Source organism: Eptatretus burgeri, chromosome 14 (genome assembly GCF_056783735.1).
Source record: "Eptatretus burgeri isolate ZD-2024b chromosome 14, Ebu_testis_v1, whole genome shotgun sequence".
Classification (NCBI taxonomy): Eukaryota; Metazoa; Chordata; class Myxini; order Myxiniformes; family Myxinidae; genus Eptatretus; species Eptatretus burgeri.
The window spans coordinates 13519064-13533697 of NC_140974.1; the positions used below are offsets into that span (position 1 = coordinate 13519064).

The window sequence follows — 14634 nt, forward strand, 5'->3', positions numbered from 1 at the left end:
AATGTGTGCACCGTCCCTCGGATGGATGTAATTTCAGAGGAATGGGCTGATTTTCTCTGGCATTATGTCCTTCAGATATTTGGACCAGGAGCACCGGTCGTTGGACATTAAAGATCCCACAGGCATCTTTCACGAAGAGAAGGCAAGTCATCACCAGCACCCTGAACAGATTACAAATTCTTGGCATGATTGCCTAATGGATGGGCAACGGCAAACCATCCAGCATTACCTTTGCCCAGGAATTGTATTGGGAGCACTGATGCTCTGTCAAGTGACTGATCCATCCATCCATTGGGACCATACTCTGTGCAGAGCGCTGGTGGTGCTGCCTCAGCAGTTACCTTGGCTATTGGGCACAATGCTGGACGGGTCGCCACTCCGACACAGGATACCAGCAAGCTGGCACTCATTTTGCCGACCTCAGAAGGATGACAGGCAGAGTCAACCGCACCTGGTATCAATTAAACAGCCAAGTGGGATTTGAACTCAGGATCTGAGGATCCCAAGCCCACCACCCAGACCATTAAGCCAACACCGAGCAAAGAGCGGCTGGTCCATTTCATTGAAATCGAGTGAAATGTTAAAGAAAAAAGTGTAAACGAGCACATTTTAATCCACCGAAGAGCAAAGGCCTCGCTCAACTCAGTTGACGGGCTATTTGGCATACTCGCCACGCTTGCCAAGTGTGGGTTGGCGAGTGTGAGTAGCCGTGGAAATTAATCCCACAGCAGCCAGTCGAGAAAGAAGGTTCAATCAGTTAGAAGTAAAGTTCTTTTTTTTATGATCGATTTTGTTTGATGATCAGTTGCATTTCAAAATAAACAATGTGTTCCCAAATGTAGTGCTTGTTTCAAAGGAACTGACAATTTATTCTTACCGAAGCTGCAGAACCACCGAGTGAATTGGACCCTGGATGCTGGCCCAGCACCTCCCGGCCAGTCACATCAATGCGGCCCAAGGGTTGGCAGGCCTTCTTTTCAATTAAGCCACAGTCGACAAACAGGGTCACCTGCTTGGAAGTTACTGCCACGTGCACCTGCAGTAGACAGCCAAATGGTATAATAGGGTGGATTGAACCATTGGTTTGCACACTGTGATATCAGGAAGCAGGAGTTCATCTTAAAATGTTAAAAACAAATTTCCATCAGGAGCAGGAAGGATCGAGACCTTGTGAAAACTGCCAAAAAAGATCTTCTCCACTCCAGGTCCGGAAAATGAAATTGTCTGCAAGGAGTTATCGTCATCCAGCCCGAAGAACTCCAACGTTCTCTTGCTGCCTGAAACACCCATTGTTCTTTTAGCACTTGCTCGCTAGTTATGTAATTATATGACCACAGACCAATAGTGAATCGGCTTTAAAACCTGCAATGTTTAACTTGTACAGCTTATACTTTTTCAGGGTGTTAAAAAAGTTCTACAACGTACTCACAATATTTCAAGATGCACCAAAACAGGACAACGATATATATATATATATATATATATATATATATATATATATATATATATATATATATATATATATATATATATATATATATATATATATATATATATATATTGTTGCGAATTCGCGCCCGCCGACGTGCGAACGGCCACGTAACTCGAATCGCGGCACGTCGCCCACCGGACGGACAATTCTGTCATGACCCTCTCGGACTAACGCCAGGAACTAGTCACGGGTGGGCCTTCCGGCCTCACCACGATCGTGCCAATCGGCCCCCCGTGTGGGATAGGGTTGTTCGCCAAATTCGACCTTCCTAAGTACCCACACGGAGGGTAGACCGGGCGATCGCACCTCGCCGCAGGTCGACTCCGGACACGGGCCACTTAAGCGACCCGTTCCGTACTATCGGGATAACCGAGCGGTGTTATTGTCGGCCTCGACGGTTCCGATTAATTATCGGGCGTATTAAGCCCACTACCAACCCTTTACGTGAAGCAAGATGGAGATTCAATAAAAGAAAAGACGAAGCGAAACGGGAAAAACAGTTCAACATAAGGCACATTTATTCCGCGGCACACGGAAAGCACACATATACAATTGCAACAATTATGCACCAAAAGCAATTGCAACGAAAGAAACACAACAATGCAAATATACTACCGACTACGCGAGCACATGGCAACACTTACACAGTTTTACTTTACAGACGGCACCGACAACACATATACTCAAAAGCAAAAGAAAAGGGCCACCCTCAAATACAAGGAGACAGACGGGCCTGTGGGCCGCGAGACCGGGTGGAGCCTACCAGTCTTGTGATGAGCCGCAAATGTGGCGGCAGTGCCCCGACTCCGCGCTCCTTCGCGGGTTTCGTTGGTACTGCTTGGAATGGGGTGGGAACGGGGCCCCCTTTCCGCACTATCTCAGCATGGGGGGGGGGAAAGGGAGGAATTGTTGATGCTCTGGGGAAAGAGGATAGCTGGCTTGCTTGGGTCCCGCGACGAGCGACTCCACTGCGACCTCGACCGCGCTCCCGACTTCCCCTCTCTGCAGCTCCCCGACAGACTCCGAACCCCGACAGACTGACTCTCCTCTAGACCCGTCTTGACTGCTGCTGCCACACTCTGCCGCTGCCACACTTCTCCAACTCGCCCGAGCCCAAAACTGACTGAATTCGCCCTGCGCTCGGCGCTTTATAGTGATGTAGGAGATCCCATATGCATATTTCTGGATCAGAACGAGCTCGGGGGCGGAGCCACGCTCGCCCATTGGATGGAGAAAACGGGGCGTGAATCTCCCCTGATCCTCCAATTTGCATATATCGATTCTACTCCGACGCGCCTGGAGGCGGGGCCAAACCGCCCCGCGCTTGCAGATTGGACGGATCAGAAGTGGGCGTGTTCGTGATTCCTGATCCGACTTCTCCTCGGAAAGGCCGCACTTTGTACCCGCGGCTCGGCGCGCGCCCTGTACGAGTCCAGGACAGCTTGACGCTCGGTGCCCACAAGCGGTGCGGGAATGGCCGCAGAAGGAGAGGCGAAGGTGGTGGAGGGTCTAAAGTGGCGGTCCCTGGCCACGGTGACGCTTGGAATGGCGGTGATGCGATATTTGCGGGAGCGAGCTGTGAAGGTAAAGGTCGTGGCTGTTGGCGTTGTTGTTGTTGTGAAGCGGCGTTGCGGTTGGTGGTTGTTGTGTCATGGCGGTTGAGACGTGGTTGGTTCAAAATAAAGATAGAACAGAAAAACGGCTATCTTAAAGGGTCGCAGCCCAAATGAATCACATTTATTCCCACTAAACAACGGGTTTGGGGCTAACTACACATGTACTTACAGAGATATCTCACCTACGGGACCTGAATCGTGGTTTGCGAATTTCCTCAACCGTAACAAAATATATATATATATATATATATATATATATATATATATATATATATATATATATATATATATATATATATATATATATATATATATATATATATATGAAGTTGGGGTTAATGAGGGTTCTTCGGGTTCCTTCTTTGTCTTCCGTTTCTTTATCTCTTAATGATTGTTAGCACAAGTGTTTGTAACCCCAGTTACCAATGACCAGGATCAGACGTCGAGCCAGCCCCCATGTCATAGTTTCCCTCATGTCCGTCTCTTCTCCCCATTTCCCCCCTGTGTTTAACTCTCAAATCACCCCCATTGTCCTTTCACACCATACAACTGCATTTTCAGATGGCACCTCCACATGTGCTACCCCAGTGCTATGAGAGTGCATGTTTAACACAGACGAGGTGGGGGTGGAGAGATCTCTCCGCAGGGGGTAGAGGGGTTGCCTATAAAAGGTGGCAATGCTCGCTGAGAGGCAGGGAGACACCATGGTGAGCGTACGTAGTGGAGACACAGGTAGATGCCACGGTGAGAGCATGCAAGAGAGACCCAGGAAGACATCATGGCGGAGAGACTCAGAGAGATGCCAAGCAAGACGTGCCAAATCGATGGAGAAGGGTGTGCAAGGCGAAAAGGGGTCTGAAGGCGAGTCTGCTGTAAAGTGCCGCTGTCGCCTGCAAGACAAGCCTGCGTTAACACTTCACCAGGGAAAACCGTACACCCTTTACACCACACACCTCTGTCAACTCTCCTGTTCGTTCTCTGTCCTAGTCCTAGTGTGCCACAGAAGACTAGACTAAAGATAGCCATTGAAACAGTTAATGTCAAGGTGAACTGTGTCAATCGGGTTTCTCTGCTATTTATATTCATATTCGCTTCCCGTGCCACAATCCTCATTACTAAATAAACCTGTTGTTTTGGAACTGCTGCTCTGATCAATTCCGTTTTTATAAAGCATTTAATTACTAGATCACAGCAGGAGAGCCGAGAATTACACACGCTCGCTCCAAGATGTCTCGCCTGAGTTCAAATTCCAACCCAGCTATAAAGTGTCATCCCGGTGTTTCACAGGCAGGGTGATTCATCAATGTGTGTGCCATCTCTCGGAGGGATGTTAAACTGGGTGTCACATCTGACGGAATCCCTCCCCCCTTTCTCATCTCCCCCTCCGCACTCTCCCCTCCCCTCTCACCCCTCTCTCCCACCCCTATCCCTCTCTCTCTCTCCTCTATCCTTCCCCTCCCTCCTCTCCCTCTTTCTCCCCCTCCCCTAATATTCCCATCAGCGAAGCGACAGGGTGTATTTGCTGGTATATATATATATATATATATATATATATATATAATGAAAAAAATTTTGGAGAGAAATTTGGATTTTTCATAAGAAGAATACTTCAGTGTCTAACTCCCACCAACTAATACTTGCAGACTAGTCCCCAATATTAAAGTCCATCTGAAGGCCTTAGTGATGCAACATGCTGCCTGTTCAGTGCAGTTCCCTGACAGTTTCATTTTGGGCTGAGACTCTCACTCAAACAGCCCAAAGGTAAGATGGATACCTCTGTTTCATCCTGACGGATGTATTATACACTTGCGGGATGTCCTTACACATTGTAACCAATTAACGAGCCGTGCTTCCCCATTGTCTCGGGTCACTTGCATTTGATTTTTCGTTTATTTATTTATTTCCATTTATTACCTCCACCACTGAAGGTGGAAGGAGGTTATGTTTTCAGCCCTATCTCTCTGTCTGTTACTTGGAGAATTTTTTTTTTTTTGCCAGGTATGTTGATCTGTAGCGTTTATCTGGCTGTTTTGTGTGTTCGTCACACGATTTTTGGGCACAATTTTCAAACAATCGTTCTGAATTTTTTTTGTATATGTCGGTGACCGTCCAAGGACAGCTGCTGCTTAATTTTGGTGAAGATCCGAATCTGCATCCGGATCTGGAAATTTTTAAAGTGATTCTTCACCATTGAGAGATGGGGCCAAAAACGATATGCATATATATCAAAAGGTTATTGATGGATTCCGACAAATCTTGGTGGACAGGTTGGCAATGCCACCAGGAAGAACTGATTCAATTTTGGTGATGATCAGAATCCAGATCTGCAAATGAGAATTATTTAATTTTTAACTGATTGCTCACCATTGAGAGATGGGGCTAAAAACGTTGTTGCATCATATCTCAAAACGTTGTGGACGGATTTGGATTAGCCTGATTGGACATGTTGGGTGTGTGACAAGGACTAACTGATTCGATTTTGGTGAAAATCCGAATCCAGATCCAGATTCGAGAATTTTTCAAGTGATTCTTCACTGTTGAGAGATGGGGCCAAAAACAATATACAGCACAATGACTCAAAAGGTTATGGATGGATTCCAACGAAACTGGGTGGACAGGTTCGGTGTGTGACAAGAACGAATTAATTTGATTAATTGGTGAATATCTGAATCCGGATCTGGAAACGGGAATTATTTAATTTTTAAATTGATTCTTCACCATTGAGAGACAGGGCGAAAAACGATGTATCGCATGATATGTTTTGGGCCCGACATGTTCTTGTGGATCAGACATTGTGTGGCGGAGGGATGCGCTCTACCGACTGCCTCCCTAGTATATATTTTCATTTACGGATGTTTTTTGACAGTTCTCTGATTTTTCCCGGTGTATTGGCTTTGATGTCCATCGGCACACAAAATTACCGTGCTTCCCCATTGTCTCGGGTCGCTTACTTGCATTTTTTCATGTATTTATTTTCATTTATTACTTACGAAAGCTTTAGATTTTGTAAGTATATTGATGACTTCCGTCCTCTGTTTGTGTGTTTGTTTGTTTGTTTGTGTGTTTGTTTGTAGGCACGATAACTCGAGAACGGAAGAAGCTACCAATGTCATATCACACCACGTGATTCAGGAGGGCGATGGCTCGTGCTGATTAGATTTTGGTCAAAATCGGTCAAAGGTCAAGGTCACAGTGAGGCTAAACATTCGATTTTTGATGGTTCGGTACAGAATCATCGTAGAAACTTCTGGTTTGCGTCGCTACCTTCTCGAGAGACAGCTTTTATTAGACAAGGTCAGAGGTCAAGTTGACGATTTGGTAAGTACCAGTCTCTGACTGCTTGTTTATATTTTCGTTTACCGATTTTTTTCTGATGGTTCTGTGATTTATCCTGGTGTATCGGCTCCAATGTCCATTGGCACAATATTTCAGCTTTCTCCATCACCCGGAAGGTACTGATCTTTCATATCAGTCAGTGAGTCAGTGGTTAGAATGAGCTCTATATATTACATTTAAAAAAACATCATTTTTTAGCTCGCCTGTTCGAAGAACAGAGAGCTATAGCGATACCCCCGGCGTGAGCGTGGAAATGTTAAAGTTTTAGGTGCAAGTTTTTTCCTTTCTAATGTTTTTATCTTCCACACTATTTTTTACTGATTACAATATACAAATACATATATTGCTTTCAAATTAAGCCTGGTGTTGGCGCAGTGGTTAGGGCAGCGGCTTGGGATCCAAAAGGTCCTGAGTTCAATCCCCGTTGGGACACTGAATTAATACACCAGGGGGTTGACTCAGCCTGTCATCCTTCCGAGGTCGGCGAAATGAGTACCAGTGTACTTGGCCGGTGTATACCCCGGTTAAAATAGGTGTACCATATCCCTGTGTCGTAAGAGGCGACCAGGGTTGTGTCAGGAAGGGCATCCGGCGTAAAACATGTGCCAAATCACTATGCGGATCATACGGATGATCCGCTGTGGCGACCCCTAATGGGAGCAGCCGAAAGAAGAAGAAGAAGAAGAAGAAGATATATTGCTTTAAAATTATTTGGATCAGACTTCACTGCAATGCTTTAAAAAATTAATTATTAGACGAGTCTTTTAAAAACGATAAATGTATAAACAGGCGAGCATTGGCTGGCTTTGACACCAACTCTGGTTATAACTTAAACACACATTCTTGTACATTTAAAAATGAAAATATATCTTTGGGTCTTGGATTGTGAGTATCGTGTTCGTAAAACCTTCTGAATGCCCCTCACCTGTCCTCATTTTACACATCTCCAAACTTCCGAACATCAAACTGTGAAAAGCAATTACATCAGAATGTTGAATCTTTGCCAGTGCAGTGACATGTAACATGTGCAGACCGTGATAGGGCTTACCATCAAGTACGACCCCGACTTGTGGCTTGTTGTCAGAACCCAGGATTTGCCAGACAGCAATTGGGGTGTGGGAGGCATCAGGACGGACTCGCAGCAGGAAGGAGAGAGTAAAGTCATCGGGCAATCCCTCTGCATGAATATTTCTGAAACACAAGAAGGAACGTTTGAAAAACAAAAACAAAAAAAAAACATTTACAGTTCCTTTTATGTGGCATGGTCAAAATGTAAACGAAATACTCACAATAGTCCAAGACGCACCAAGAAACAAAACAAAACAGGTACTCGGCAGAGCGCATACCTCTTGCCAGGCTGAACAGTTTATGTTTTGTATCCCACCGATAGATCTTAACCAAAATCGAATCAGCTTGTTCTTGTCAGCTACCCAACTCATCCACCAAGTTTCATCCGAATCCGTCCCTAACATTTTGAAAATCGTGTTATATATCGTTTTAGGTCCTATCTCTCATTGGTGAAGAATCACAAAATTTAAAAATCCTCATATCCAGATCCGAATCTGCACTGAGTATGGTCCCAATGGATGGATGGATGGATGGATGGATGGATGGATATTCATGTCTTGAAAAATAATTAAAAAAAAAAAACATTGGTGTATGTTGGAGTATTGTATCTCATTCTTAGAATATTTTGACCACTCTTCATAGGAACGAAATTCAATAAATTGGAGTACAACGAAACATTATTTCAGTAACCAAGTGCGACTCCGACTCGGTGGCAAAATAGTTAAGATCGTCCGCTCCGAGTCTGGGAGGCCAGCGTTTTGATTCCCTGCCGAGTCATACTAAAGAAATGGTACGTGCTGCTTCCTTGCACGATGCTCAGCGTTTGAAGGACTTGGCGTGGACAAACCCCAATAGTTGGCATCCATACGGAGGAAATTGCAACTTAATTGCCCACTGAGGATGGAGAGAAAAGTGTCATCATCATAAATGATGGCGTCACTGTTACCCAGTGTTGTGGGAAGTGACATCATTTCTCCCCAAGCTCAGTGGCCGTTTGTCTCAAGTCAAGTCCCGTGTTGTCTCATGTATTCAGCGACACTGCGAGCCTTCGACCCTGTAAACAAAAAAAAAAAACCCTTTTAAAGACCTTCACACAAAGCTGCTTATGAAGAAATAACTGACGATGCGATTGATTGATCGGACCTGCTTCCGTTTCGATCACGATGAAAAAACAATAATGGCAATCACACCTGGTTGGCTGTTCAAGTTTAGAGCCGGGATGCAGCAGGTAAGCGGTGAACACGTTCATTGAACCGGGCACCATTGAAACGCCGCTATGTTGGGAATACGTCTTGTCTGTGAGACCGAACGCTTCCATCATCTTAAACCCTGGAAGCGCAAGAGTCAAAAACACAACCATAATTTAATGCATGTACAGCAATCCACTGGCTTCAGGATAAGACTGGTTGCCGTGGAAGGAGATAGTCGTGGAAAATATTTTAACTTTCCCTACATTATTTGTGACAATCACAGGGAGATAACATCACATCAAACATTCGTCATCACACGAAATGGCTCTCTCATCATTCCGCTTCAATGTGCCGAAGGTCCCTACCTGATACTGTGAAGCCGTACAGATAGACAGAGGGGCAGGCTGAGGGTGGGTGAAACAACAACGATGATTACTCAGAATGATTTAAAATCAACATTTATTTATTCATTTCTCAGAAAGATCATTGCATCCGATATCTGAAAATGGACGCCTTTTACCGTGCTGTGCCTGCACAGTCACTTGCGAAGGTGAAAACAACATTCAGATTTAAATATTTTAACAGCACTCGGTCAAGGATGATAAAAAAATAAAATAAAATCTTTATCCTGCCGTACTGTGGTTAAATCCAACGCCTCGTAAAGGCGTTACGACAAAAATTCTGAAAAAGACAATTACTCGATTATACATGACAAAGCAGTAAAATGCAACATGATGACTTTTGAGTTGAGATGTTATAGATGTCAAAACACAATGTAACAACTCAACACTTGGAAAGAAAAAAAAAACAATTAATAACTCATCCTCACTGGCAGAAGCAACTTGGCAAATCGAGTCGGCAATGCGAACGGCGATTTTCCGCAGCTCGTCGAACTCGCCGACGAAGAAAACGTGATTGTCCACCGGACGGCTCGCAATCACGGCGAGTTCGGTGACATCGGCGCTGTCTATTCCCACGGCAAACACGCTGTGACCTGCAGTCAACCAGAGGGAAGGCGGTGAGCGATCAAATGCCTAGTGTGGTCGAACAAAGGACGACGCTTTCAGGTGCCACAGCTACTACTTTTAACGGACCCAATCATTCTCACTTTCTTGTGTGCTTGGCCAAAACATTTTTTGCTCAAATCCCAAGACATGGCTGGTCAGGCCTTAACGTTCGTTAGAACGTTACAGGAATTTGTCATTTGTTCCGTGCCGGCGCTAATTCGCCTCCTCTTCACGAGAGACACCGTGAGATTTTGTTTTTTTTGTTTTAAGTCGCCAACTAATGCTGGCCAATGGGTCCACTGGATTTACGTCCATCCGAGGGATGGCATTGCAACACCAGGATGACAATGTAGATCTGGGTGGAGATTCAAACGCATCTGAGATAGCAGAAAGGTGAGTCCGCATATTTTGTAAACCATCCCTCATGAATGATCACTGATCAAAAGAAGAGACCTTCCTCAAGTTTCAGTAGTACAACCACTTTGCTGCAGCCCTTTGGAAATCAAGCATGTGCTTCGCAGCCTTAACACATGAAAGGGACCATTTTCACTTTGTCGCTATCTCGAGACGTGTTTTGGAAAGACCCGTGCAATTTCCATATCGTAACAATTACTAAAAACAAAATTACATTCCACATATCACCGGGAAAAAAAAGAAAAGCTGCAGCACAAGCAAACGAGACATAAAACCGAGATGTGTGGATGCTGAATGGACTACGCTTGCTGTCACTCAGTTGTTTTGTGTGTTTGTCTGTCTGTCTGTGAGCAGGATATCTCAAAATGTTATGGACGAAACTTGGTGGACAGGTTTGGGTGTGTGACAAGGATGAAATTGTTGAATTTTGGTGAAGATCTGGATCTGGATCCGGACACGAGAATTTTTCGATCCTCGTGGAGGATCTCTAAGTCTTACTCACGTTGTTGTTCTTCATTTTCTTCTTCTGGACTTTTTTGTTTCACAGCCTACAGTTTTCATCGAAACTTCCTGAAACTTGGCGTATATATGTGAAAATACCCTACGCAGATAGTAACCATCTCTGATTTTGAAAATTCCTCCGACAAAAAACAAGTTATGACGTCAAAATATCTCCGCTAATGGAAATCGCCTAAAAAATTATCTCCGAAATCGAACGGGATATTAGCAGAGATGAATTACCGCACATATGATGCATCGCTATGACATGATATCAATTTTTATGACGTCATTCCTATTTTTTGACATTTTTTGTTTCACAACCCAGAGTTTTCATCGGATCTTCGTGAAACTTGCCATGTATTTGCAGAAAGCCCACGCGCAGGCAGTCACCATCTCCGATTTTGGAAATTCTTCCGAGAAAAAAAGTTGACGTCATAATATCGCCGCGAATGTAAATCACCTATACCATTATCTCCGAAACTAGGCAAGCTGTTTGAATTTTGTTTGCGGGAATCAAGCCGGGCATTAGCACAGATAATTTATCGCAAACCTGATACATCACAATGACGTCATATTCGTTTTTATGACGTCATCATTAAGAAGACGAGGATCTTAGCTCATTTGAACTTGTTTAATTACCTCCGCCATTTTGAAGTGATTCTTCACCATTGAGAGACTGATTATGGCAAAACTTGGTTGATGAGTTGGGTTGGTGACGAGAACAAGCCGATTACATTTTGCTTCAGGTCGAGATGCAGATCCGTCCAATTGGTGGGATTCGAAACATAAACTGTTCAGCCTGACGGAGGGAGGTATGCCGTGTACTGAGTGCCGTTCTCGCTGTTATGATTAATGAGTCAAACAAGCCATTTTCAATACAATTGTTTTGATCAAAGACGTCACTTCACATCACACTCATGCGGCACCATTTACCTGTGTCACCTTTATTTAACGTCTCCCATTTCAATCAAAACAAGTTCAAAATGGAAGGGCACCCGGTAGTGCGCATACCTCCGCCACATAATACCTGATCCACGAGAACATATCGGGCCGAATACATTTTTGAAATATCATTCCATACAATAAGTACCACATATCGTTTTTGACCCGATCTGTCAATGGTGAAGAATCGCTTAACAAATTAAATAACTCTCGTATCCAGATACGGATCCGGATCTTCACCAAAATCGAATCAATTCGGATGAGCATGAGATGAGCTGAGTAAACAATAAATTACTCCACTTCCTTTCTCGTTGTGCCATCATCAATTGTGCCGCAACTGCTACATCACTGAGCAAAGGATAAAAGGAGTAAAAAGTGGATCAAAATGCCTCCGAACGCAGCACACTGTACAACCTCGTTTCTGGTTATACGTTCAGTATCCTGAACATCCACACCAGAGGGCTCTCTGGCCGAAATGTCAAATAAAAATGTTCACAATACAGTACTGAAAAAGAGGACCAAGGAGGATATGGTGGGACGAGCAGGGACTATTGCCCAAACCTTGCTGCCAGGGGCATCTTGCCCCACCTTACTCAAAGAATACGAATGATAAGGAGGAATAAAAACACCAACAGAGGCCCAAAGAAGAAAAAAAAAATAAGTATCTGGAGAAATGCAGAAAATTCAAAATAAAAGGGCTTCAGAGGAAGCAGGGAGTGATATGGAGCTCTGGGGGTGGAGAGTACTTAGTGGAAGGAAGTTGGAGAAAATGGGGGGAAAGGATGAAGGAATGGGGATAGGGGGTACATCTCAGCATCAAGTTGACAAGCCACCACACTTTTTGATTCCACGGTTTCCTGTTACTGCATGCACGGCACGACAAGTCTCAGGAAGTACCTTGTGAGAGGCTCACATTGACATACATAACAATCAGTGTTTTCTTTGCCTTTCAAACAGCATGATTATTGCTGAAATAATGTGGGATTCACAATGGTGGGTCAGACCTGGACTCGGCCTGAGCTTTCCCATTATGCAAGAGGAAGCCAAAGTGGTCTCAAATTCGTTTGGGTAACAACAGGCAGAGAAAAAGTGAGAGTTTGTGGACATCTGGCAACTTTTCTGCTTGAGGGCTTTGATGGTTTGCTGAGATGGGGAATGGAAATCATAATGCAAGGCAGCTGCAAGTTTGTACTGGACGCTTCATCAGCAGAAACTCCCATGTGGGTAAGGTGGATCTGTAGGCACAAGATGCTGTGGCAAAAGGCAACGGCTTTGTGACGTGGTTCGAAACACGTCAGGAAGCCACAGGAGCAGTTTGGGAATATGAAATGGTTTGAAAACAATGAAGTTACCGTCTTGATGTAATCCTGCGTTGACTTTTTCTCATTATTACCTCCGCCACTGAAGGTGAAGGAGGTTATGTTTTCACCACTTTCTGTCTGTTTGTCCGTTTGTGTACAGGATATCTCAAAAAGGTTGTGGACGGATTCGCATGAAACTTGGTGGACAGGTTGGGCGTGTGACCACGACGAATTGATTCGACTTTCGTAAAAGATCCCGGATCTGGATACGAGAATTATTTAATTTTTAAAGTGATTCTTCACCATTGAAAGATAGGGCTCAAAAACGATATATAGAACATGATATCTCAAAAATGTATTGGGCCCGATATGTTGTCGTGGATCAGGCATTACAGGGCAGAGGTATGCGCGCCCACCAAGCGTCCCTCTAGTTAATGTCATGAAAACACACCAAAAGAAACAGAATTGGGAAATTTGGAAATGGATGGCATCGCTTTGTGGGAACTTGCCTTAAGGCATTGTCACCCAGCATGTTATAAATATTATAACTTTGTGACCTTGTGGAACATATGCTTTGTACAAGCTCCTCAAAGAGCATCAGGCAATGCACAAAACACAAGATCTGAAAATAGAATTTGCAGAATTTTTTAACAAACATGAACACATGACCAGTGACGCAATCCTCGATGAGAAGGCTATTCTCCCATTCCTCTTCATGATCACGACACAGCCATCTCAATCGCCAGTGATTAAGCTTATTACCCCGCTAGAAGCGAACCCCCCCCCCTTCCTCTCTTTCCCTCTTCACACAAGAAAGTAGGAAATAAGAAAATTAAAGTTTAGGAATATTCGGCCTGGGTAATAAATGGTGGTACTTCATAACATGAAAAAGTTATTTTGAAATCATAATCAAAAAAATAAGGCATGTGTTAGTGATGCAAGAACTCAAGTCCAAATGGAGTCTCAGAGCTGGAATGATGAGGGGCTTCTTACCTGTTTACCTGAGTTGCCGAGGACAGTTCAGCACAAAGTAATTATCCCCGAAAAATCATGTCATACTCCATGATACGTCATGTAATGATGAACTCACCACTCCGTTGTAGTTCTTCAGAAATCTTGTCGACCCTGTCCTTGGAGCGACCGTCTGTGATCACGATGACAGCTTTGGGCAAGGCAGTACGTGTACCAGAGCCTGGTGCGAGCAGCTCAGAACGCACAAGCTTCAGCGCACGGCCTGGTATGGATACAAACATAAAAACAGGACACAAAATGGAGCATAGATTAGAAAGCACCCGATTCTTCAAGTTATTGTGGCAAGGTTTGCCAGAAAATGCAAATAATGGTTGTTTTGATATGTGGAGGTTGGTGGATCATCATGGAGGAGATACCTGTCTTGGTGTTTCCTCCCATGTAGTCAATGTTGTCTATAGCGTCGAGCAGGTTTTCACGCTCTGTGTACTGCTTCAGTAAGAATTCCGTACGCGGCACATCACTGAACTGAGCCACGGCCACCTGCACGATGGGGCGAAATGGAGGAAAGTCTGACGGAAGGATAGTGTGAGAAATTATGTGCTCGACCTCAGCACAACGCTGAAACTTTCTGATCAAAACATAAGTTTTGTTTCAATTTTGAATTTGAAAAGCAAATGCAACAGGGAGTGTTGCAAAAAATATAAGGAAAACAAAAATCAAATTTTTATTAAATATAATATTCCACGAGGTATGATCGAAATAAAAAAAAAAATTCATTTGAAAACCAAACTCAGT

At 44.1% G+C, this 14634-nt stretch overlaps 1 protein-coding gene across 4 annotated transcripts in view; it reads right to left on the bottom strand.

Moving 5' to 3' along the window:
* The window catches only part of LOC147012683 (collagen alpha-1(XIV) chain-like), a 168562-nt gene that overhangs the window by 32315 nt on the left and 121613 nt on the right, over positions 1-14634 (bottom strand). For all 4 annotated transcript variants that reach the window (XR_015051032.1, XM_085853765.1, XM_085853766.1 and 1 more), the window contains 8 exons: positions 14256-14379; positions 13958-14101; positions 9532-9696; positions 9068-9106; positions 8703-8841; positions 7493-7635; positions 1168-1277; positions 878-1036 (listed from right to left, as the gene is read on the bottom strand). Coding sequence is in view for 3 of the 4 variants with exons in the window: in XM_085853765.1 (XP_085709891.1) it covers positions 878-1036; positions 1168-1277; positions 7493-7635; positions 8703-8841; positions 9068-9106; positions 9532-9696; positions 13958-14101; positions 14256-14379 (1023 nt within the window). In the remaining variant the exon portion in view is untranslated. The remainder of the gene's footprint in view (positions 1-877; positions 1037-1167; positions 1278-7492; positions 7636-8702; positions 8842-9067; positions 9107-9531; positions 9697-13957; positions 14102-14255; positions 14380-14634) is intronic.